The sequence below is a fragment of the Capricornis sumatraensis genome, chromosome 2 (assembly GCF_032405125.1).
Source record: "Capricornis sumatraensis isolate serow.1 chromosome 2, serow.2, whole genome shotgun sequence".
NCBI classification, from domain to species: Eukaryota; Metazoa; Chordata; class Mammalia; order Artiodactyla; family Bovidae; genus Capricornis; species Capricornis sumatraensis.
Genome location: NC_091070.1, coordinates 152,234,672 through 152,260,077, shown reverse-complemented (window position 1 = coordinate 152,260,077; position 25,406 = coordinate 152,234,672). Strand labels below are relative to the sequence as shown.

The 25,406-nt window shown below is 38.6% G+C and overlaps 1 protein-coding gene across 1 annotated transcript in view; it reads left to right on the top strand.

Moving 5' to 3' along the window:
• Positions 1-25,406, top strand: part of BTBD8 (BTB domain containing 8) — a 93,431-nt gene that overhangs the window by 38,746 nt on the left and 29,279 nt on the right. Inside the window, exons 5-9 of the mRNA XM_068966222.1 lie at positions 4,062-4,151; positions 16,399-16,479; positions 17,812-17,908; positions 24,758-24,846; positions 25,283-25,385. Coding sequence (XP_068822323.1) covers positions 4,062-4,151; positions 16,399-16,479; positions 17,812-17,908; positions 24,758-24,846; positions 25,283-25,385 — 460 coding nt within the window. The remainder of the gene's footprint in view (positions 1-4,061; positions 4,152-16,398; positions 16,480-17,811; positions 17,909-24,757; positions 24,847-25,282; positions 25,386-25,406) is intronic.

Here is a 25,406-nt window from a genome sequence, read left to right as displayed (position 1 = left end):
CAGAAGCAGCCTTGTCAGTTGAGATTACATTTAGTCAAAAGGAGAAAATAGTTTTTGGTGTGTTGGAAAATAAAAAATCTGCTAAAATTTTTAACACACGTATCTACAACATATTTTTTTAAAAAAACTGAGGCTTGAATCCAATTAAATAGGAGTGTTTTCATAAGTTTCTATCTTAAGAACAGTGTAATTGTTTAAGCCTCAGTCGTTCTTCGTCTTACTTAAATGGAAATGGCTAGCGTGCAGCATTTAGTTCAAGTCTTCCATTTAACTGATTTTTTTGTGTACTTGTCCTATTAATTACTGAGAAGAATGTTGATGTCTCCATCTCATCCTCTGTTGCCCCCTTCTCCTCCTGCCTTTAATCTTTATACTCTGTGACAACCTAAAGGAGTGGGAAGGGGAGGGAGGTGGGAGGGAGGCTGAAGAGGGAGAGGGCATATGTATACCTAGTATCGATTCATGTTGATACACGGCAAAAACCATCACAATATTGAACTCTGTATGGAACAACTAATTGGTTCAAGATTGAGAAAGTAATACGACAGGGCTGTCTGCTGTCACCCTGTTTAATCTATATGCTGAGCACATCATGAGAAATACCGGGCTGGATGAATTACAAGCTGGAATCAAGATGGGTGGGAGAAACATTAACAACCTCAGATATGTGGATGATACCACTCTAATGGCAGAAAGCAAAGATGAACTAAAGAGCCTCTTGATGAGGGTGAAGGAGAAGAGCGAAAGAGCCATCTTAAAACTAAATATTAAAAAAAACTAAGATCATGGCATCCGGCCTCATTACTTCATGGCAAATAGAGGGGGAAAAGGTAGAAATAGTAACAGATTTCCTCTTCTTGGGCTCTAAAATTACTGCAGATGGTGACTGCAGCCATGAAATCAAAAGACATTTGCTCCTTGGCAGGAAAGCTATGACAAACATAGACAGTGTGTTGTAAAGCAGAGACATTACTCTGCCAACAAAAGTCCGTATAGTCAAGTCTATGGTCTTCCCAGTGGTCATGTACAGTTGTGAGAGCTGGACTGTAAAGAAGCTGGAGCACTGAAGAATTGATGCCTTCAAAAACTGTGGTGCTAGAGAAGACTCCTGAAAATCCCTTAGACAGCAAGGAGATCAAACCAGTCAATCTTAAGAGAGATCAACCCTGAATACTCCTTGGAAGGACTGATGCTGAAGCTGAAGCTCCAGTTTTTTGGTTGTCTGATGCGAATAGCTGACTCACTGGAAAAGTCCTGTTGCTGGGAAGGATTGAGGGCAGAAGGAGAAGAGAACATCAAAGGATGAGATGGCTGAATGGCATCACTAATGCAATGGACACAAACTTGGGCAAACTTTGGGAGATGGTGAGGGACAGAGAGGACTGGCATGCTGCAGTCCATGGGATCCCAAAGAATCAGACACAACTGAGCGACTAAATAACATCACAATATTGTAAGGTAATTATCCTCTATTTAAAAAAATGAACTCAAAAAAGAATTCATATACAATCAAATGCACACAACTGAGAGTCTAATCTGATGTGTTTTGACAAATATATAAACCGGTGTAACTCCCACCACAATCAAGATATAGAGAATTTTTATTACCTCAAAAACTCTGCCGTGTCCATTTGCCACTAGTACCATCCTTCTCTCTGTTGTTGTTATTTAGTTCCTAAGTTGTGTCTGACTCTTTTGGGACCTCATTGCCCACCAGGCTCCTCTGTCCATGGGATTCTCCAGGCAAGAATACTGGAGTGGGCTGCCATTTCCTTCTCCAGGGGATCTTCCCGACCCAGGGATTGAACCCATGTCTCCTGCATTGGCAGGCAGATTCTTTACCAATCAGCCAGCAGGGAAGCCCTCCCTCTCTCTATCCTCAGGCCAAAACTGAGTTTCATATGCTTATTTTCCATCTGTATTTCTTTGGTGAGTTTTCTCTTCATATCGTTTGCCCATTTTTAATTGGCCTTCTTTTATTTTCTGATTGTTGTGTTTTCTAAATTACAGTTTATTTTACCTGTCCTAGAATTTCATATAAATGATCTCAGACATATTATTGAACTTCTTTTGCTCAGGAAAATCTTTTGGAACCTCATCCTTGGATATTATGTATATCATATTTCATTCAGTTTTTATTGCTGAGTAACACTACATTGTGAGCTTCCCTGGTGGCTAGTAGTACAGAATCCACCTGCAAATGCAGGAGACACGAGACACGGATTCAATCGCTGGATCAGAAGATCCCCTGGAGTAGGAAATGGCAACCTGCTCTATTCTCGCCTGGAAAATTCCATGGACAGAGGAACCTGGTGGGCTACAGTCCCTAGGGTCACAAAGAGTCAGATACGACTGAGCAGCTGACACACACACTGTATTTAGGCTAGGTGTAGATCACTTTAATCCAGCCAAGGATTTAGCTCATTCAAAGCTTGACTTCAGTTCTAAAAAAGGCTTGTCTATTTCCTGTTCATTCTTCTTTCAAAGGTGTAGTCCTTCAGAGTCCAACTGAAGTTCTGGGACATCCACCAAAGTCTCTCCTCTTTTTTGTTGCTGTTTTTCAGTCACTAGGTCCTGTCTGACTCTTTGTGAACCCATGGACTGCAGCATGCCAGTCTCCTCTGTCCTCTACTATCTCCCAGAGTTTGCTCAGACTCATGTCCATTGTGCTGGTGATGCCATCAAATCATCTCATCCTCCGTTGCCCCCTTCTTCTCCTCCTCTCAGTCTTTCCCAGCATCAGAGTCTGCCCGTGAGTCAGCTCTTCACCTCAGGTGGCCAGAGTATTAGAGCTTCAGCTTCAGCATCAGTCCTTCCAATGAATAGTCAGGATTGATTTCCTTTAGGAGTGACTGGTTTGATCTTCTTGCAGTCCAAGGGACTCTCAAGTGTCTTCTCCAATACCACAGTTTGAAAGCATCAATTCTTCAGCAGTCAGCCTTCTTTATGGTCCAGCTCTTACATCTGTACATGACTACTGGGAAAATCATAGCTTTGACTGTATGAACCTTTGTCATCAAAGTGATGTCTCTCCTCTTTGCTGAATCCCAAATTCTAATTTGTGTGCCTCCAAGCCTGTAAAGATTGCCAGAAGCAATCTAGATTCAGCTTCTTAGCTTCTCAACCTTACTTTTGCTTTCAGATGTGTGTGTGTGTGTGTGTGTGCGGGTGTGCGCACGCACGCGCGAGTATATTTTTTTTCCCCCTAATCTTCCAAGCTATTCAGCAGGAGGATTAGTCTGAGACAACCTAGTAAGCCATTGCCAGAAATGTCTTTTTATTCTTCTTCTCCCCTTCCCCTCTTCCATCCCAGCCCCTGCTAGAATATTCAGATTTTTGCTGTATCTAATTTACTGTTATAGTCCCTAGACTAATGCCTAGCACAGAATAGAAGTCAGTAGGTATTTGTTGAGTTAAATAATGGATGAATTAACATTCTATCTGAGGAGATAGAATGGACATTCAAAACAAAATATTTTTCCTATAATTTTTTGAATTTAAGAGAAAGGTATCCATGAGCATAATTATGTTGAGTTTTGAACTGGTACTCAGGACTTTTAGAGTTCTAGTCTCTTATTGATATTTCCGCAAGGTCTTAACATCATTTGGTCTTTATTTCTCCATTTATAAATGACCTGTTATTCTCTCACTCATGAAAATTGTTATTAAAATTTAAGAGTTTTCAAGAGAAAAAATTAAATGGGATTTCCCTGGTGGCCTAGTTGTTAGGATTCTGGGCTTTCACTGCTATGGCCCAGTTTCAGTCCCTGGTCAGGGAAATGAGCTTCTGCCAGTCACATGGTGCAGCCAAAAAGAAAGAGAGAGAAAAAATTAAAAAGATGAAAAAAAAAACACTGGAATTAATGTTCAAAGGAAGCAATTAAAATACTTTGGTATAAATTTAGGCTTATAATTTCTATTATTAAAATCTACCAGTGAATACAAATGACAGGTAAATTGTTATCATGTTTTAAGAAGTAAAGATGAAAAATTTCATAAAAAATTATATTTTGCAATTGTGCACAAATGTTTGTCTGTGTTTTCTCCCCCTCTTCCTTTAGAGCCATTTTAAGTGCCAGATCTAGTTATTTTGCTGCAATGCTGAGTGGCTGTTGGGCTGAAAGCTCCCAGGAGTACATTACTCTTCAAAGGTAAGCATAATTTTTGCAAGGAAGCTTGACTGCAAATGATTGCAAATAATACTTCATACAGAGCACTTTTTATGAATCTGATTTCCCTATCTGTTCAATGAAATGTTTCTCATGTGATGGAATTCAGCAGGTACACTTTCTGAAAATGAGAGGAAGTTGGGAGCATTTAGTGATAGAGATTATGTGTTACTCTTCTCAGACATCCATAACAAAATACCACAAACTGGTTGCTTTAAGCAACAGAAATTTGTTTTCTCACAGTTCTATAAGGGACCAACCAGCAAGGTTGGTGCCTGTTGAGACCTCTTACCTTAGGTCCTTTGAATGTGGATGGGCACTTTCTGCTGTATGCTCCAGTGACCCTTTTTTTAGTGCATGGGGCTGGGGGGCTAGAGAGGGGAAAGGAAGGTGGAGGGACAGAGCTCACTCTCTGGTGTTTCTTATAAGGACACAAATCCTATCAGATCAGCTAGGGCCCTACCCTTATTACCTCATTTAACCTTAATTATTTCCTTAGAGAGCTTCCCTGGTGGCTCAGATGGTAAAGAGTCTGCCTGCAATGCAGGAGACTGGGTTCGATCCCTGGGTCTGGAAGATCCCCTGGAGAAGGGAATGGCTACCCACTCCAGTATTCTTGCCTGTGAAATCCCATGGACAGAGGAGCCTGGTGGGCCATGGTCCTTGGTATTGTGAAGAATTGGGCATGACTGAGCAACTAACACACACACACACACATATTTCCTTAGAAGCCCTATTTCCATATAGGTAAATGGGGGTTAGGGCTCCAATATGTGAATTTAGGTGTATGGGGGAACACAGATTTTCAGTCTGTAATAGGTAGTTTCTTTGTTAAAGAATAATTTGGATAGGTGTGGATTTCAATGACCTATGATAGTGCATTGGTGAATCTACACAATTGGGGCAGTTTATATCAACTGCTGAGACAGTTACTAAGAGATGAACTGTTTCCTTACATGGTGAAATGGAGTATTTTTTGGTCACAGATGATCTCTGTGAGAATCTAGAGTGTACAGGAGTGGGGCGGGCTTTCTCAGTAGGAAAACTGCCTGGGAGTCTGAGGGAGAATTCCCAGCTTTCATCATTCTCACTGCAGATGCTTCCTCAACTGGGTCAGTCTTGGCTAGAAGCTTGGATGTAGAATGGTGGTAGTGATGATTCCATAATAGTGGATGTGTGAAAAATGTTGATAAACTCTCACTGTTTTTCACAATAGTCTATAATCTTGAGCCTTGTTGGTTACAGCTGTCTGGTTTCCTTACCAACTAAAATCAATCCCCAAATGCCTCTCATTTGTAATTTCTCACTCTATTGAAAAATGGAAAATTAAAACATTATTTTTAATAATGTTTATATGTTTTTATCTCTTTTCATGTTTCATTTATTTAATAGAAATGAGACATATGCAGAAGAACCTAAACCTCTTTACTTTCATAGCAGGATTTCTAGAGTTACGTTTTAGTTATATCACCTACTGTTTTGATCTGGCAACCACCAGGTAGTTCTTGATTATGGAAGATTTTATATGCCAAGCAAATAGTTTATTAGCCTATGGGTAAAAAGAATGTGTAGTTGAGTCAGTGAACTTTTTATCATCACTGTTGAAAAACAGCCTGAAAAATATGTTTCCTGCCAATAAGATCTCTTCCTTTATGGTGAATTTAAAATACCTGCTGAATATTGGAAGAGACATAATGCTGGCAGAAGCCAGAATTTCTGTAAGTGTGTCAATTCTAGGGATAATCATCATTTTAGTGTAATTTTGGAAATGTGTCCAGGGATTGTGTTTCAGATGTTTTAGATATCTTTTATAAAAACTATCTACTCTTATTAGAGGTGAAGTCACTAAAAATTTAAATGGAGAGGTAACCATGTGATTCTGTGTAGTGAGATAAACGTCAAAAGAAGTGTATGATTATTGGACCTTATTTGACAGCAGGGGAAAGCAATTTACAGAAAACACTTGTCTAATTTCCTAGAAGAAGTCTTAGTTGCTTATAGGTTTAGTGACAGTGTTTTTACTATCTGATACCAATTGCATACACCTTTGTTCCTCTTTCCAAATAGATTCTGTCCTTAGCAGTGATAATACCTTACAATAACATCATATATTTTCCCTGTTACTTCCACAGTTACTATGTTCTATAATTTTTAGATTCAGTCTTTGAGAGAGCTGGTGTATTCACAGATTACAGATGAGAAGAACAAGATCAGATAAATTAAATCTCTTCCAGGGGTTCCCTGGCAAATAAGTGCTATGCTAAATATAAGTTACATGTCCTGTAGTCACTGAAGAAATTATAAGTTTCCCATTGGTATGTGTTCTTGAACTAATTCAGACTGTTCTTTTCCACTGTTTACATCAGTGATTTTTCCATAGGAACAGAAAGTTCCTGGTAGTTCCTTAGGGAATACAAGGCATGGGGTTGGGATATGGGCACATCTTCTACCAGAGCTGCTCTACTAATATCTGTTCTTTATCACTCAAAGCAACCTCTGTATTTAGCTATGGGAATAAAGGCAATCTTTAATCAATACTCCTGAGTGATCAGATTAAACTTTCAAAACACAGGCTTTTAAAGGTGGAGTCTGTTTAATACAGGTTAATAGATAAAGAAGTAGTAGCCTAACTGTTGGTCTGTTCCACTACCTGTTCCTAATTTTCCATCTTCTATTATGATGGAGGTAATGGATAAATATCTCCTCTTATAATATGGCTCAACTGCTGCTGACCAACTTTAGTGGTTTGTTCAAGGGAAAACCAAATAGAAGTAGCCAAATTTGTTTCAAACTGTCATTACAAATAAGTAGACTGTACGTTGTAGCAGTGCCAGTGATCATAAGGCTCTCCCCTCTTACAGTATGTTCCCTTTACTTCTGTTGTAAGCTAGGGTCTACTCCTTACTGGCTCATCTTACACAGAGCTGCTGTTTTGTCATTGGAGGCTTATTCCTAATTAGCTCATTTATTTCTAATGCCGTTGTTGTTGTTTAGTTGCTAACCTGTGTCCAACTTTTTGCAGCCCCATGGACTGTAGCCTGCCAGACTTCTCTGTCAGTGGGATTTCCCAGGCAAGAATCCTGGAGTGGGTTGCTATTTCCTTCTCCAGTGGATCTTCCCAACCCATGAATTGAACCCAGGTCTCCTGCGTTGCAGGCAGATTATTTACCACTGAGCCAACAGGGAGGCCCACTTCTAATACCAGCACATCAGAAATGAAGATACATTTCTTTTTGACTCTTTCATCTTGCTTGATATAACAAGGCTTTCTAATGCCATAACAAAAGGAGGATTTCCTAACAGATTCTGGGTTTTATCTACATCTTTTATTATTATTATCATCACACAATATGTTTTGCTTTCCCCTCTTGTCCTTGTTGTTCAGTCACTCAGTCATGTCTGACTGTTTGTGACCCCATGGACTGCAGCATGACAGACTTCCCTGTCCTTTCCCCTCTCCCGGAGTTTGCTCAAACTCATATCCGTTGAGTCGGTGATGCCATCCAACCATCTCTTCCTCTGTCATCCCCTTCTACCTTCAGTCTGTCCCAGCATAAGCCTTTTCTCCAGTGAGTCAGCTCTTAAATAAATAAAAATAAAGCAGCATTTTTAATTTCAGGCAGCCAAAGTATTGGAGCTTCAGCTTCAGCATCAGTCCTTCCAGTGAACATTCAGGCTTGATTTTCTTTAGGACTGACTGGTTTGATCTCCTGGCTGTCCAAGGGACTGTCAAGAATCTTCTCCAACACCACAGTTCAAAAGCATCAATTCTTTGGCTATCAGCCTTTTTTATTGTCCAGCTCTCACATCTGAGAACTTTGACTCTACAAACCTTTGTTAGCAAAGTAATGTCTCTGCTTTTTAATATGCTATCGAGGTTGTTCATAACTTTCTTTCAAGAAGCAAGCATCTTTTAATTTCATGGCTGCAGTCACCATTTGCAGTGATTTTGGAGCCCAAGAAAATAAAGTCTGTCACTATTTCCGTTTTTTCCCCATATATTTGCCATGGAGTGATGGGACCACATGCCATGATCTTAGTTTTTTGAATGTTGAGTTTTACACCAACTTTTTCACTCTCCTCTTTCACCTTCATCAAAAGGCTCTTTAGTTCCTCTTCAACTCTCTGCCACAAAGGTGGTTTCATCTGCATATCTGAGGTTATTGATATTTCTCCCGGAAATCTTGATTCCAGCTTGTGCTTCACCCAGCCCAACATTTCACATGATGTACTCTGCATATAAGTTAAATAAGCAGGGTGACAACATACAGCCTTGATGTACTCCTTTCTCAATTTGGAACCAGTCTGTTGTTCCATGTCCGGTTCTAACTGTTACTTCTTGACCTACCTACAGGTTTCGCAGGGGGCAGGTCAGGTGGTCTGGTATTCCTGTCTCTTGAAGAATTTTCCACAGTTTGTTGTGATCTATACAGTCAAAAGCTTTAGCGTAGTCAGTGAAGAAGAAGTAGATGTTTTTCTGGAATTCTTTAGCTTTTCTTATGATCCATTGGATTTTGGCAATTTGATCTCTGATTCCTCTGCCTTTTCTAAATCCAGCTTGTACATCTGTAAGTTCACAGTTCACATACTGTTGAAGCCTAGCTCGAAAGATTTTGAGCATTACTTTGCTAGCATGTGAGATGAATGCCAATTGTGTGGTGGTCTGAACATTCTTTGGCATTGCCCTTCTTTGGGATTGGAATGAAAACTGACCTTTTCCAGTCCTGTGGCCACTGCTGAGTTTTCCAAAGTTGCTGGCATATTGAGTGCAGCCCTTTCACAGCATCATCTTTTAGAATTTGAAATAGCTCAGCTGGAATTCCATCACCTCCACTAGCTTTGTTCATAATGATGCTTCCTAAGGCTCACTTGACTTCCCTTTCCAGGATGTGTGGCTCTAGGAGAGTGATCACACAATTGTGCATATCTGGGTCATGAAGATCTTTTTTGTACAGTTCCTCTGTGAATTCTTGCCACCTCTCCTTAATATCTTCTGCTTCTGTTAGGTCCATACCATTTCTGTCCTTTATTGTGCCCATCTTTGCATGAAATGTTTCCTTGGTATTACTGATTTTCTTCAAGAGATCTCTACTCTTTCCCATTCTACTGTTTTCCTCTATTTCTTTACATTGTTCACTTAAAAAGACTTTATCGCCTTACTATTTTCTGGAACTCTGCATTCAGATGGGTATATCTTTCCTTTTTTCCCTTGCCTTTCACTTCTCTTCTTTTCTCACCTATTTGTAAGGCCTCCTCTGCTGCTGCTGCTGCTGCTAAGTCACTTCAGTCGTGTCCGACTCTGTGTGACCCCATAGACAACAGCCCACCAGGCTCCTCTGTCCACAGGATTCTCTAGGCAATAATACTTGAGTGCGTTGCCATTTGCTTCTCCACAGACAACCATTTTGCCTATTTGCATTTCCTTTTCTTGGGGGTGGTTTTGATCACCAGCTCCTATACAGTGTTACGAACCTCCATCCCCTTCAGGCACTCTGTCAGATCTAATCCCCTCTTGTATTACATATGAAATTGACTGTGTCAAATCACCACCTAAAATGTTATTAGTATATCATGGTGTATAAAGCTGTCTAAAACAAATTGCCTTTTCACATTAACTTGTAAACCTTAGTAGATGTTTCAAGGGGTAGTGTGGTATAGTAAAAAGATCATGGACTCTGGTGTCCTTTAAGGAAGTCCTACATCCAGGCCCAAACTGTAACATGACTTTGGGACATTGCTTACCTTCCCTGAGGTTGTTGAAAGGAGAAACTTGGCATAGTGTTTGGTGTATAGTCTGTAGTGCTGATTATTATTTACCTTTTTTCTTTCCCTAAATGATGTTGTCTTCATTTTTCTAGAGAGTAAAGGGTTCAAGTGAGGGCCATTTCCAGGACTAGGACAGCAACACCTGCTTTGCTTGGTCAGTAACCTCTTTTGGAACTGTGCCCCTGTTGCATATCTGTAGGATGTTTTCTGCAATAGATTAAAACGGAAATTTTGTCTGCCCTGACGGAAAAGAACCAATTGTTTTTGGGTTCTTTTTTGAGTTGGTAGCTCAAAGATGTAATGCATGTGACATTTTAACATGAGACAGCCTTCAATAAATTAAGGTAGGAATAGTGCACTGAATCCCATTATCCTAGTTTTATGGCTTCCCAGGTGGCGTAATGGTAAAGAATCTGCCTGTCAATGCAGGAGATGCCAGAGACATGGCTTCGATCCCTGCATTAGGAAGATCCTCTGGAGAAGGAAATGGCAACTGGCTCCAGTATTCTTGCCTGGAATCCCATGGAACCTGGTGGGCAATAGGCCACAAAGAGTGGGACACGACTGACCAACTGAGCACACACGTTTAATCCTAGTTCTACCCATGTCCCAGAGTTGGAAGGTGGGAGGATAAAGCTGAAAGGAAGTTCCCCTGGTGGCAAGGGGACGTTTTCCACATCCAGTACTGGAAATTGGACGGCCAATATTTCCATAAAGAAACACCATGTGTTTCTATTTTATGTAAACAGAAGTCTTCTGGTGTTGGCTTGAGACTTTAGAATATAAATTTGGATTTTTTCATCTCCCTTCAGAGACTCCTGGCTTGCTCTGAACCTTCAGGATGACCTTTTCAAATGTAAGTCAGGTCATATTTCTCTTCTGGTCAAAATTCTTCAATGCCTTCTCATCACAATTAGAATCAAACCCAAATCATAAGCTATAAGAACCTGTATGATCTGACCCAGAAGAGTCTCCCAGACTTCCCCACCTAAAGGAGCTACAGCCCAACTCTCCAGTCACTCTTTTCTATATTATTCTGTCAGATTGTCTTCACTTTTCACTGTTAAAATTATCTTCGTATATTTGTTGACATGGGCTTCCCTGGTGGCTCAAACAATAAAGAATCTGCCTGCAATGCATGAGACCTGGGTTCGGCCCCTGGGTTGGGAAGATCCCCTGGAGGAGAGCATGGCAACCCACTCCAATATTCTTACCTGGAGAATTCCATGGACAGAGGAGCTTGGTGGGCTACAGTCCACAGGGTCACAAAGAGTCCAACTTGACTCTTGAGTGACTAAGCAAACACATTTCTTGACATATTTATTGTCCATGTCCCGTCTGTAGAATGTAAGGTCCAGAATAGCGCCTATCATTTGGTAAATATTGAATGTAAATGAATGATGAATGAGTGAATGAGGCCCTATGTTACCTTAGCCCACATATGTAGAAACTTAAAACTTTAGGAAGTACATATATAGCACAGAGGTTTCAGACTGGGTGCATGTTATCTCTGAGCCTGGTGCTGTCCTCTCATGGTCTTTTATTTTTTCTAACTGTTGAGCGTATGTAATATTTTCATCTCCTATAGGATTTTGTTCTGATTACGTTTAAATGGGAAGAGTGCTTTAAATCTTTCCATTTATTTAAACTGTGGGTTATTGCAGTAATTTTTTTTTTTTGGTGAGTCAGTTGATCATGTCTTTATAAACAGTTTTCATAAAAATACAGATGACTTACAATAATGAGGCTGCAGTTTAATAAAACAGCTGTTAAGACAGCAGGAAAACAGTTTCTTGCTGTTTTTATAGCTATCATATATATTGATATATAAGCTCAAATGTCCAAATTTTGCTGTTTATTTTAATAAAGTTTTATTCCTACCTAATCATTTTTCTCCTTTGCTTAAATATGTCAAGTCTTAGAAGAAACTATTCTTATAACATAAATATTCAATCCTCATTAACACTAATAAGAATGGCTCTTGAAATTTCAAGGAAAAGTGCATGGAATGTAACTATTATGCTATTGTTTTATATGAACAAACTACAGATAATATAGCATAATTATACTGAGATCAACTCTTGTCATATCCATGTATATAAATGAGTATATTTAGAGATTTGACTTTTTTCAAAGTATTAAAGAAGAGATGTGGAGTTTTGAATCAGCAGAAACCAGTAGAAACCATTGTAGAAGCCAGTAAATACATATTAAGTAATTTTAAAAATATTTCTATGTTTTCAACTTAATATTCCTTCTGAAGGTTTGGGAGATGCTTGTAACTACCCTAATAAGCCATTCATTAAATATTCATTAAACATTTATTCAGCATATATTATTTAAGGCCATCGAATCAAAGCAAACACCTTTCTGAGTCCTACCCTGTGGAACTCCCTTTCTTTTCTTCTTGCCTTTCTCCTTGTCTCCCTTTAGCAGACATTAGATACTGTGCCTAACAAACTGTGAATGTCTTATCAGCACTGTCCCCAGCCTGGTTCCATGCAGAGCTCCAGTATTATGCAGGGAAAGGAAATTTTGATCCTGGGGATATTGAATCAATGCTGACATTGTGCTTCTACTAGAGATGCAAGGGTAAATAAGACACAAATCCTGCCCGCACAGAATTCAGTTTAGAAAGAGAAACAAATATGTAAACAAAGATATTATAAGTCAGTTTGATAAATGTGATAATGGAAGTGTGTGTGTGTGTGTGTGTGTGTGTGTGTGTGTGTGGGTGTACTATACTGCTTAAAAGCCCAAGCATTGGCGTATGGATTTAAATTGCAAATTCCAGTGCATCACTAGCCATTTGACTTTGGGCAGTTTATTTTTTTCCCAGCACCCACCTCCATGGGCAAGTTACTTAATTTCAGTTTTTTCATTTATAAGAGGAGACTAATAATAATAATCTCCCATTGAGTTGTTATGATTAAATGAGCTAATTGCATTGAAAATGCTTATTAGCTCAGTGACTAAATCGTAATAAATGCTCAATAAATGTCAGTTATTATTTATGTTTAACATTCAGTGATTTCCCTTTTTTCCCCCTTGAGAGTGTTAAGGAAACAATCAGAAGTAAAGAGCCACATGTCTTGTATCTAAAAGATGAAATAAATAGAGAGGGAGAGGATTTGTGATAAGGAACTGATGTATAAGGAACTGTAAGTCTGTCAGGTATAGGAAATGGTAGTTTGCTTATCTTGGAACAGCTGCTAGAGAAAGAACCAGAGATCATATAATAAAGAACATTCTATACCAAGCTAAGGAATTTGGGCTTTTTTTCCTAGTTCCTATGGAGAAGAACTAAAGGGTTTTAGAAGTCAGGGACTGTATCAGATTTACATTTTAGCAGTCACTCTGATTGCAATGTGTGAAATGGGATGCGAGGAGGTAATTTTAGTCAAGAAGCCCACACAAGAGTACTATAATGAAGTATAGTACAGATGAAAGAAACTGAGAGGCCAAACCAGGGCAATAAAAGGGGGAAATATATAGCAAAAGGGCTTCCCTGGTGGCTCAATGGTAAAGAATCTGCCTGCCAATGCAGGAGACAAGGGTTTGATCCCTGGGTTGGAAGATCCCCTGTAGAAGGAAATAGCAACCTACTCCAGTATTCTTAGGTGGCTCATTGATTAAGAATCTGCCTGCAATGCAGGAGCCGCAGGAGTCCTGGGTGCCAACCCTGGGTCAGGAAGATCCCCTGGAGGAGGGCATGGCAATCCACTCCAGTATTCTTGCCAGAAGATCCCTTAGACAGAGGAGCCTGGCAGCCTACAGTCCATAGGGTCTCAAAGAGTCAGACATGACTGAAGTGACTTAGCACACACCAGTGTTCTTGCCTGGGAAATCCAATGGACAGAGTACAGACCATGGATCATGAGAGTCAGACACGACTTAGTGACTAAACAACAGCAACAGACAGCAGAGGCTGAATTCAAAAACACTTGAAGGTATAAAGTGATAGGATATAATGAGAGAGAGGATTAAGATGAACCTCCAGCTCTGACTGAGGCATCTAGATTATTCTTCAGTCTTCTTTTTGTTATTGCCGTTTTGTTCGTAGCACTGTTGCAGGACTCCTTGCATCTTGTCCCACCTTCTATTCCTCTGTACCAAGAAGACTGATTTATCATTGGGCATTGGTCAGGACTAACTCTGACCTGAGAGTTAATTTGATGTTGAGAGGTAATTTGATTTCTTTTCTCCTTTCTTCTCTGCTGAATCTGTGGAAAGAGGTGATGGGAAGAAGGGTATCTGCTATCCATCTTAGCTATCTGTTGGAGTTCTGAGGGGGGCCCAATAAATAGTATACTTTCTTCCTGCTCACAATAAGACAAAAGAATCAACAGGTGAAATTAGAAAACATTTCCTTAATTTTTGATAAGGCAGTAAAATATGCTTTTATGCAAAAGCCAAAGTTGATTTGCTTGCTATGTCTACTCTAAGACAGCCCACTTGAGAGAAAGTCTGAATCTGGATAGCAGTACGCTTCTCCCCCACCACCTCTTACCGCTGGTTCAGCAGCGAAAAAAGGAGAAAAGAAATCAGTTTACCTCTCATCTAGAAAGCTGAGCACCAAAAATTGATGCTTTTGAACCATGGTGTTGGAGAAGACTCTTGAGAGTCCCTTGGACTGCAAGGAGATCAAACCAGTCAATCCTAAAAGAAATCAATCCTGAATATTCATTGGAAGGACTGATGCTGAAGCTCCAATACTTTGGTCACCTGATGAGAAGAGCCAACTCATTAGAAAAGATCCTGATGCTGGGAAAGACTGAAGGCAGGAGGAGAAGGGGATGTTGGAGAAGGAGATGGTTGGATGGCATCACCAACTCAGTGGACATGAGTTTGAGCAAGCTCTGGAAAATAGTGAAAGACAGGCATGCTACAAGCCAAGGGTTGCAAAGAGTTGGACACTACTAAGCAACTAAACAACAACAACAAGTTCCTCATGATCAACAACGAGTGGTTGTTGTCCACCAACCAGATAATTAATCTTCCTTGATACAGAGGAATAGGGGAGCAGGGGAGGGCCAAGATGCAAGAAGTCCTGTAACAGTGCTATGAACAAAATATAAGAGTAATAGACTGAATCTGGGGTGCTGGGAGAAGAAGTCATGAACTGAGAGTCTGAGATCTAGTAGTCAATGAAACATAAAGATTATCACTTCAGACTACTTCTTTAAGTCATGTTTTTTAAATCTGTGAAATGAGGATGTTGGCAGAGCTAGAGCTGCTGGATAGGTATTACAGATTAAGAAATATCTATGGCACAGCAAGAATCTTTCTAGTGAATGGAGTAGTTGTACATCCCAGGCTTTAAGCAAAATGAGAGGCCATTTTTCAAAGATGCTGAAGAGGATTTCTTAATGAGCCAGAGGTTGAACTATGACCTCTAAAGTCCTTTCTAACTTTGTCTATCATGGAAGATGCCCAACAAAGAATTAATTATTTTATCATATACTAATCACCCTTATGGCAGAAAGTAAAGAGGAACTAAAAAGCCATTTGATGAAAGTGAAAGAGGAGAGTGAAAAAGTTGGCTTAAAGCTCAACATTCAGAAATCGAAGATCATGGCATCTGGTCCCATCACTTCATGGCAAATAGATGGGGAAACAGTGGAAACAGTGTCACACTTTATTTTGGGGGGCTCCAAAATCACTGAAGATGGTGACTGCAGCCATGAAATTAAAAGATGCTTACTCCTTGGAAGGAAAGTTATGACCAACCTAGACAACCTATTGAAAAGCAGAGACATTACTTTGCCAACAAAGGTCCTTCTAGTCAAGGCTATGGTTTTTGCAGTGGTCATGTATGGATGTGAGAGTTGGACTGTGAAGAAAGCTGAGCACCGAAGAATTGATGCTTTTGAACTGTGGTGCTGGAGAAGACTCTTGCAAGTCCCTTGGACTGCAAGGAGATCCAACCAGTTCATCCTAAAGGAGACCAGTCCTGGGTGTTCATTGGAAGGACTGACGCTGAGGCTGAAACTCCAATACTTTAGCCACCTCATGCGAAAAGTCAACTCATTGAAAAAGACCCTGATGCTGGGAGGGATTGGCGGCAGAAGGAGAAGGGGATGACAGAGGATGAGATGGCTGGATGGCATCACTGACTCAATGCACATGAGTTTGGGTGAACTCCAGGAGTTGGTGATGGACAGGGAGGCCTGGTGTGCTGCAATTCATGGGGTCACAAAGAGTTGGACACGACTGAGTGACTGAGCTGAACTGAACTGAATAACATTTTACAATATATAAAAACCCATAGCTGCAGTTATAACTTCATTTTTAAATTAATGGCATACCTCATGGATGTTATTTGAAAATTGTATTCTTCAGATAAAAATGAGATTAGAACTTTATCTTGACTGAAAAGTTATGGGAAAATAGAATGTATCATTGATATCAGTTAAACCTTAATTATTTCTGGATTTGAATTTAGTTTTCTTTTATTTTTCAGTATAAGCCATGTAGAAATGAATGTTATGATGCACTTTATATACGGAGGAACTTTGGACTTTCCAGTCAAAGCTAATGTTGGGTAGGTATTATTTTTTAATGATTTTAAATATAAAAATATTGATGTTTTGTGGCTTCTGCTTTTTGAGCTATGTTTAAAAGTGTCAGTGAAGTAGAAGTTTCACTTTTATTATTTATTTTGCTGTATGTTGTACATATTTATCTAAAAACAGTAAGTCACCTTATTTAGAAGAAAAGATGATCTAGCAATTCACAGTAATAAGATTAAGAAAAGTCTTTATTAGACTTAAATAGAAGGAAATGGCCACCCACTCCAGTACTTTTGCCTGGAGAATCCCATGGACAGAGGAGCCTGGCAGGCTACAGCCCATGGGGTCCCAAAGAGTCAAACACGACTAAGTGACTAATTGCTGCTATGTAATGAAAAACTTAATATTTGTTTTGGAAAATAAACGACAGATTTTTATAAAGTTAATTCAACTTTAGTCAAATTTGGAATTTGATCAATTTTTTGCTACTTTATTTTTAAATTTTAGGATGTCAAAAGAAAAAACCCCTAAAAGTAATTTGAGAATATAGGCATACTAACTATCAACAATGGTATTGTTCTTTAGCACGTTTTGGCCACATGCCATCTAAGCTGCTGAAATCCTACTAGAGAGTGAAATCTATCTTGCTCTTATAATTTTCGGGATGGTCTCTTCTTTTATTGCTATTCTAACATCACACAAATGAAGACTGCTCTTTTAATTTTAAATATTTATTAGTTCCTTTAGTTATAAACTGAATGAATATGATTTGAGGGTGAAAGTATCCTTAGTCACAGGGGTTAAGTACTAAAGTTTTGCCCCTGGAAACCCGTATGAAATTTTACCATCGAATTGAGACTTGTAGGTTTCCTAAGTACCTAGTGTATGTGTGGGTACTTAGAAATACTTGCCAATTGAAAGAAGAAACAGAAACCCTCTGAGTCATTGGATGCTACCTCTAATCTCATGGTACTCTGTAGGCATTTTCAATATGATAAACATCAATTAGTTGCCCTCCCCCTCTATTTTTATTTATTGTGAAGAGTTGTAACTTATATAGCCTTTGAAGCAGTTTCTTGGGCCTTGTTGTATATATCACTGAGAATAGGAGGGGAAGTTGTAAAACATCTCCAAATTTACTTAGTGTTATTCTCCACAAATCAAATCAAGTTACAGTGCTTTCAACTTTTGACCTATGTGCTTTTTATAATCTGTAAGGAGTACTATGTAGGGCAGAAAGTTAGAATTAAAATAGTTAAGATTATTATTTTCTCTAAATAAACTATTTATCATTAAGAAATTATTGCATATTGTGCCTTGGTATTTAAATTGAAGAATTGACAGTGCATCTGTTTTTATTTTAGTCAGATACTCAATATGGCTGATATGTATGGACTAGAAGGATTAAAAGAAGTAGCAATCTATATTTTAAGAAGAGATTACTGTAATTTCTTTCAGAAGGTAATTATTTGAGTTTCAGAAATCTTTTACTTAGTACCTAAAGTAATCTGTTATTACCTCGTAGATTCTTAACTCTGTTAGTATTATCATTTTAACTAATGGTAACTCTACTGAGAAATAACTTAGGATGTGCTTGTAGAAAACAGAAATCAATTCAGATCATTTTAAATAAGATAAAACTGAGGTGGGGGTTTACTGAAAGGATATGGCAATATCCTATATAATTCAAAAGTGGAGTACACAGTTGGGACTTCAGTTAGTTAGGGTTTGAAACTGAAAGAAAGGAAGCTGGCAACTAGGGTTACTTTCTCCATTTATCAAAGAGCACCACAGTGCTTCATCAATTTTTTTCCCCAGAAAGAAAACTCCTCCTTCCTACCAGTTCTGTTTATAGCATGTACATATAGTTCTCTTCTACTTCTCCAGGTGCTATATGAATACTGACTTTTTAATCTTAGTTTATGCAAACTTAAATTTGTTGTCTAAAGAAAGGTATTGTACTATTTATTTCAAAGCCATTTGTACATTGTTTTAATTTTCCCTTATTTTTTATTTTCTTATTTATGCTTGTCTTTGTAAACAACGGTCATGTATTATGTTTATCATCATCAAAAAACAAGTATTAAAAGGATTGTTTACATAAATAGTCCTCTCTTATTGGATACTTGAACCAACAATATGCATTGTAATGAGGTAATTTTAATAATTTTAACCATATTTAAATTTAGATTTTTATGTTGGGTAGGACTTTTCCTATCTCTTTATAAGTTGTATCTGAGATATCACCCCATGGGTTAAAACAGAGGCATAAACTGGGTCTACCACCACTACCAACCCTTCCTGTTTTACTGAGAAACAGTTAAACTCCTCAGGAAACCTTTATCAAGCCTTTAATCAGTTACTGTTCATTCCAGCTTTTATAAGGAAGGGAACTAGAAGAAGGGGCATAGTCTGTGGTATCCTCAGCACTGTAGAAAGTAAAGAATCTAGTAAAAAGACTTTTCCTTCTCTTTCATCTTTTTTCCTCATCTTCCCTACCAAGTGAAAGTTAGCAGGGAGATCCAAGACTATCCCAAATAAACATTAAAGATAGGGATATTTGCAATGAGGATACAGTGTCCTCTCAGCCCTAAGATGGGACATCTGCCATGGACATCTGTATAACCAGACCACTCTGGGACTTCTATCAAAGAAGAAAATACTAAGAGATTTCTTGGAAGAGCCTAGAGTATGTCTCAGGAACCAGTGAGAATATACTTGAATATGGAGATTTCTAAAAGGAGAATGAGTTACTTTAAGTAACTAACCAGTGACCATACCCATCCACAGCCCTATTCCAAAGGACTTAGACCCACAAAATGGAGGAGCAAGGGATCATGCTCTACTCTGCATTCCAGATCTCCCCAACTAAAAGTGTAGTCAGTGATGGGGAACAAAAGAGTTAAATTAAGTGTGAGATAGGTGTTAAAATAGTTCCATACTGATTTTAAATACCAAAAGTAACCAGAAGGTACTGGAATGCGCCTGTAATCATTAAAGGATGGAAAAAAGGTGAATTTGACACAGCTTGGTTGATAGCACTAACTGGGGATAAAAAGTTTTATGTTAGTATCTGCTTTAAACTGAGATTCCTCAATAAACCAGTTACATGAAACATTTTAAGGCCAATCTCTATTGTGGATTGTCTTTGGACCATTGCTTCTACTTTTTAGTATGTTCAAGAGTATACATAGGTTACGTGCAGCTTCCTATATTTTACTTTTAAAATTCTACTTAATTTTAAAAAATACAACATATTTGTTGCCATTAAAAGAACAGAAGGTGAAATTCTTTTGAATTATCAATATGGTGCTTTGTTGAAAACTTTTTTATTCCATTTTAATATAGTCTATATTACTGTGGTAACAGATATTTAAGAGTAAACTTTTTATTGATCTGATCTTGAAATTGTTTGCTTTACTACCTTGACAATATATATTTTAATAAGTATATTTTTGAATATATAATTTTTAACTTCTAGATCTCAATTATACAGTTTCTTGGCAGTGACATAAATATAGTAAATCTATAATAGCTCATCCCACAGTAATACATGTTGGGGTATAATGTGGTGGTGAACCTGGCCCCAGAACTCTCGGCAGGCTAGCTAATGTCACAATCTTGCCTTTATTCAACTAAATTTTAGAACTTCATTTTTTATTATAGTGGGTTTTACATTACATGCTATTTGCCACTGACTTACAAATATATTTTAGGTTATGATTTAAATAGATGTCTTCCTAAATTTTACAAGCAGGTTTTGTAAACGACTATAAGATCTGTCATCCTATTAACAAAAACACCTAGGAAATCAGCATTTCCATATAAGTAAAATTCTCAGAAAGCTAAAGTTATCCCTTTAAGCCAGGGATCAGTAAACTTTTACTGTGAAAAGCTAGATAATTAGTATTCTAGGGTTTATGGACCATACAGCCTCCATCACAGCTACTTGGCTTTCTGTTGTAGACCAAGAGCAGATATGGACCATCTGTAAATGGAACAGCATAGCAGTGTTCCAGTAAAACTTTATTCACAAAAAGAGTGGTGGGCTAATTTTGGTGCACAAGCTGGTTTGCCAGCCATTGCATTTAAGCAGCAAATTATTTTGCAGTTTAATATTTTTTATAGAATATTATGGAAATTGTGGAATTTTATGGAAATCCAACATCTGTTGGATCATAGGAAAAGCAGAAGAGTTCCAGAAAAACATTTACTTCTGCTTTATTGACTATGCCAAAGCTTTTGACTATGTGGATCATAACCAACTGTGGAAAATTCTTCAAGAGATGGGAATATCAGACCACGAGACCTGCCTCTTGAGAAATCTGCACACACGTAAAGAAGCAACAGTTTGAACTGGACATGAAACAACAGACTGGTTCCAAATCAGAAAGGAGTATGTCAAGGCTGTATATTGTCACCCTGCTTATTTAACTTTTATGCAGAGTACATCATGTAAAATGCTGGGCTGGATGAAGCACAAGCTGGAATCAAGATTGCCAGGAGAAATATCAATAACCTCAGATATGCAGATGACACCACCCTTATGGCAGAAAGCAAAGAGGAACTGAGGAACCTCTTGATGAAAGTGAAAGAGGAGAGTGAAAAAGTTGGCTTAAAACTCAACATTCAAAAAACTAAGATCATGGCATCACCCATCACTTCATGGCAAATAGATGGGGAAACAATGGAAACAGTGACAGACTTTATTTTTGGGGACTCCAAAATCACTGCAGATGGTGACTACAGCCATGAAATTAAAAGATGCTTGCTCCTTGGAAGAAAAGCTGTGACCAACCTAGACAGCATATTAAAAAGCAGAGATATTACTTTGACAACAAAGATCCATCTAGTCAAAGCTGTGGTTTTTCCAGTAGTCATGTATGGGTATGAGAGCTGGACCATAAACAAAGCTGAGCGCCAAACAATTGATGCTTTTGAACTGTGGTGTTGGAGAAGACTCTTGAGAGTCCCTTGGACTGCAAGGAGATCCAACCAGTCCATCCTAAAGGAAATCCATCCTGAATATTCATTAGAAGGATTGATGCTGAAGCTGAAGCTCCAATACTTTGGCCACCAGATGTGAAGAACTGACTCATTTGAAAAGACCCTGATGCTGGGAAAGATTGAGGGCAGGAGGAGAAGGGGACGACAGAGGATGAGATTGTTGGATGGCATCACCAACTTGATGGACATGAGTTTGAGCAAGCTCCGGGAGCTGGTGATGGACAGGAAAGCCTGTTGTGCTGCAGTCCATGGGGTTGCAAAGAGTTGAAACTGAACTGATGGTGGAGGCATTTCTGAAGAAGCTTTTGCCTTCTCTGAGTGCACAGTATCTTCAGAAGTACATATTTAGACACTATATATACAAATTGGCTGATTGCTGGTCTTTATTAAGTGTATAAATTCAGATCACAACTAGTGAATGTGTAAAAAGAGAAACTGAATTGTATTCACCCCAATAGGGCAATAGATGTGCCTAGGAACATAGTCCAAAACCTGAAAATACATGGCACAGGCATTATGTAGCACATATTGAGGCTTACCATTCAACTATGACTTAAATCAAGTCCCTTACAATTATACAGTGGAAGTGACAAATAGATGCAAGGGATTAGATCTGATAGAGTATCTGAAGAGCTATGGACGGAGGTTTGTGACATTGTACAGGAGGCAGTGATCACGACCATCCCCAAACAAAAGAAATGCAAAAAGGCAAAATGGTTGTCTGAGGAGGCCTTACAAATAGCTATGAAAAGAAGAGAAGCCAAAGGCAAGGAGAAAGGGAAAAATATACCCATTTGGTGGCTCAGAGGTTAAAGCATCTGCCTCCAATGCGGGAGACCTGGGTTCGATCCCTGGGTCGGGAAGATCCCCTGGAGAAGGAAATGGCAACCCACTCCAGTATTCTTGCCTGGAGAATCCCATGGACAGAGGAGCCTGGTAGGCTGTTACGGTCCACGGGGTCGTAAAGAGTCGGACACGACTGAGCGACTTCACCTTCACCTTCACCATACCCATTTGAATGCAGAGTTCCAAAGAATAGCAAGGAGAGATAAGAAAGCCTTCCTCAGTGATCATTGTAAAGAAACAGAGGAAAACAATAGTATGAGAAAGACTAGAGATCTCTTCAAGAAAATTAGAGATACCAAGGGAACATTTCATACAAAGATGGGCACAATGGTGCACAACCCAACCGAAGCAGAAGATATTAAGGAGAGGTGGCAAGAATACACAGAAGAACTATACAAAAAAGACCTTCATGGCTCAGACAACCACAGTGGTGTGATCACTCACCTAGAGCCAGACATCCTGGAATGTGAAGTCAAGTGGGCCTTAGGAAGCATCACTGCAAACAAAGCTAGTAGAAATGATGGAATTCCAGTTGAGCTATTTCAAATCCTAAAAGATGATGCTGTGAAAGTGCTGCACTCAATATGCCAGCAAATTTGGAAACTCAGCACAGGACCGGAAAAGGTCAATTTTCATCCTAATCCCAAAGAAAGGCAATGCCAAAGAATGTTCAGACTCCACACAATCGCACGCATCTCACATGCTAGCAAAGGAATGCTCAAAATTCCCCAAGCCAGGCTTCAACAGTCCATAAACTGTGAACTTCCAGATGTTCAAGCTGGATTTAGAAAAGGCAGAGGAACCAGAGATCAAATTGTGAACATCTGTTGGATCACTGAAAAAGCAAGAGAGTTTCAGAAAAACATCTATTTCTGCTTTATTGACTATGCCAAAGCCTTTGACTATGTGGATCACAAAAAACTGTGGAAAATTCTTCAAGAGATGGGAATATCAGACTACCTGACCTGCATCCTGAATCTGTATGCAGGTCAAGAAGCAACAGTTAGAACGTGTCATGGAACTACAGACTGGTTCCAAATCAGGAAAGGAGTACATCAAGGCTGTATATTGTCACACTGCTTATTTAATTTCTATGCAGAGTTAAAATGCAAAATGCTGTGCTGGAAATAAAACACAAGCTGGAATCAAGATTGCTGGGAGAAATATCAATAACCTCAGATATGCAGATGACACCACCCTTATGGCAGAAAGTGAAGAAGACCTAAAGAGCCTCTTGATGAAAGTGAAAGAGGAGAGTGAAAAAGCTGGCCTAAAATTCAACATTCAAAAAACTAAGATCATGGCATCTGGTCCCATCAGTTCATGGCAAATAGATGGGGAAACAATGGAATCAATGACAGACTTTATTTTGGGGGGCTGCAGATATGACTGAAGCCATGAAATTAAAAGATGCTTGCTCCTTGGAAGAAAAGCTATGACCAACCTAGACAGCATATTAAAAAGCAGAGACATTACTTTGCCAACAGAGGTCTGTCTAGTCAAAGCGATGGTTTTTCCAGTAGTCATGTATGGATGTGAGAGTTGGACTATAAAGAAAGCTGAGCACCGAAGAATTGATGCTTTTGAACTGTGGTTTTGGAGAAGACTTTTGAGAGTCCCTTGGACTGCAAGGAGATCAAACCAGTCCATCCTGAAGGAAATCAGTCCTGAATATTCATTGGAAGGACTGATGCTGAAGCTCTAATACTTTGGCCACCTGATGCAAAGAACTGACTCATTGGAAAAGACCCTTATACTGGGAAGGATTGAAGGCTGAGGAGAAGGGTACAACAAAGAATGAGATGGTTGGATGCCATCGCCAACTCAATGGACTTGTGTTTGAGCAAGCTCCAGGAATTGATGATGGACAGGGAAGCCCTACATGCTAGTCCATGGGGTCATAAAGAGTTGGATGCAACTGAGCAACTGAACTGAATTAAACTGACTGACTAAGGTTTAATATGAAGAACAGTGAGTTTTTCAATACTTGTGTCTACATTTTATTTATTTATTGTTTTAGTTCATTACTTCTGTATATGTACTTTTTAAAATATGTTCATATAATCATGATCTAATTAAATTGTGTCATTTTGCCTGAGGTCAGTGTAGGATCTCCCATTGCAGATGTACTTATATTTCTATTTTAGGAAGCAGATTAGACCCTATGGTTGTGTTGCAGTGTGATGTGCTAGGAATTATTATACTACATTTAGTCTAGAAAATATTTATGCTAAAAGAAATTAGAATAAGAACTGTACATTCTGGCAGCTAAAAGAACTCAAATGCTATAAAAACTAAAGGTTATCAGTGATACGTAATTTTAAAAGAATAAATACTTTTGTATTACATATATTTATTCTATAGTTTAGGTATATAATCAGATCATTTTTATGAACCAAATACTTTTAGCCTTATAAGGTGATAAAGAGTAAATGCAGTGTTTTCTGTCAATTTTAGCCTGTTTCCAGAAGGTTGGCATCTATATTAGAATGCCTGATTATTGCTCATTCAGTTGGAGTGGAAAGTCTTTTTGCTGACTGCATGAAGTAAGTGATCTGAAGTAGTACTGATACTATTGATTTAGGGATTTTGTTCTTCCATTCTCCTAAGTTTCTGGGAAATTTTAGACTTGGCCGATTTTCTTAAGCACAATGTAAATAGCTTAATGCTCTACTAGTTACAACAATTAAGAAGAAGTATTGACTTAGATATGACTCAGGATGCTTGGGATCGACTTTTTTAGCTGAACCATGGTTACTTACGTTAAAATCCATGCACATAACCCAAAGTGGGTTTAAAATATGTGTTTACAGAAAAGGAAACATACTTAAGTCCATTACAGCACTCACAAAATTAACTGTTAGGGTTAGTTAAAACATACATATTTAAAATTTATATCATTGAAAACCAAAATGTTATTGAATATATTACAATGAAAATTATTTTCATTTCTTTAACTTGAGATTCTTTGATTTTCAATAGGTGGATTGTAAAGCACTTTGCAAGGTTTTGGTCTGAGAGAAGCTTTGCAAATGTACCTCCTGAGATTCAGAAAAGTTGTTTTAATATGTTGGTTCATTCTTTGGTAAGTATAACCTGAATACTT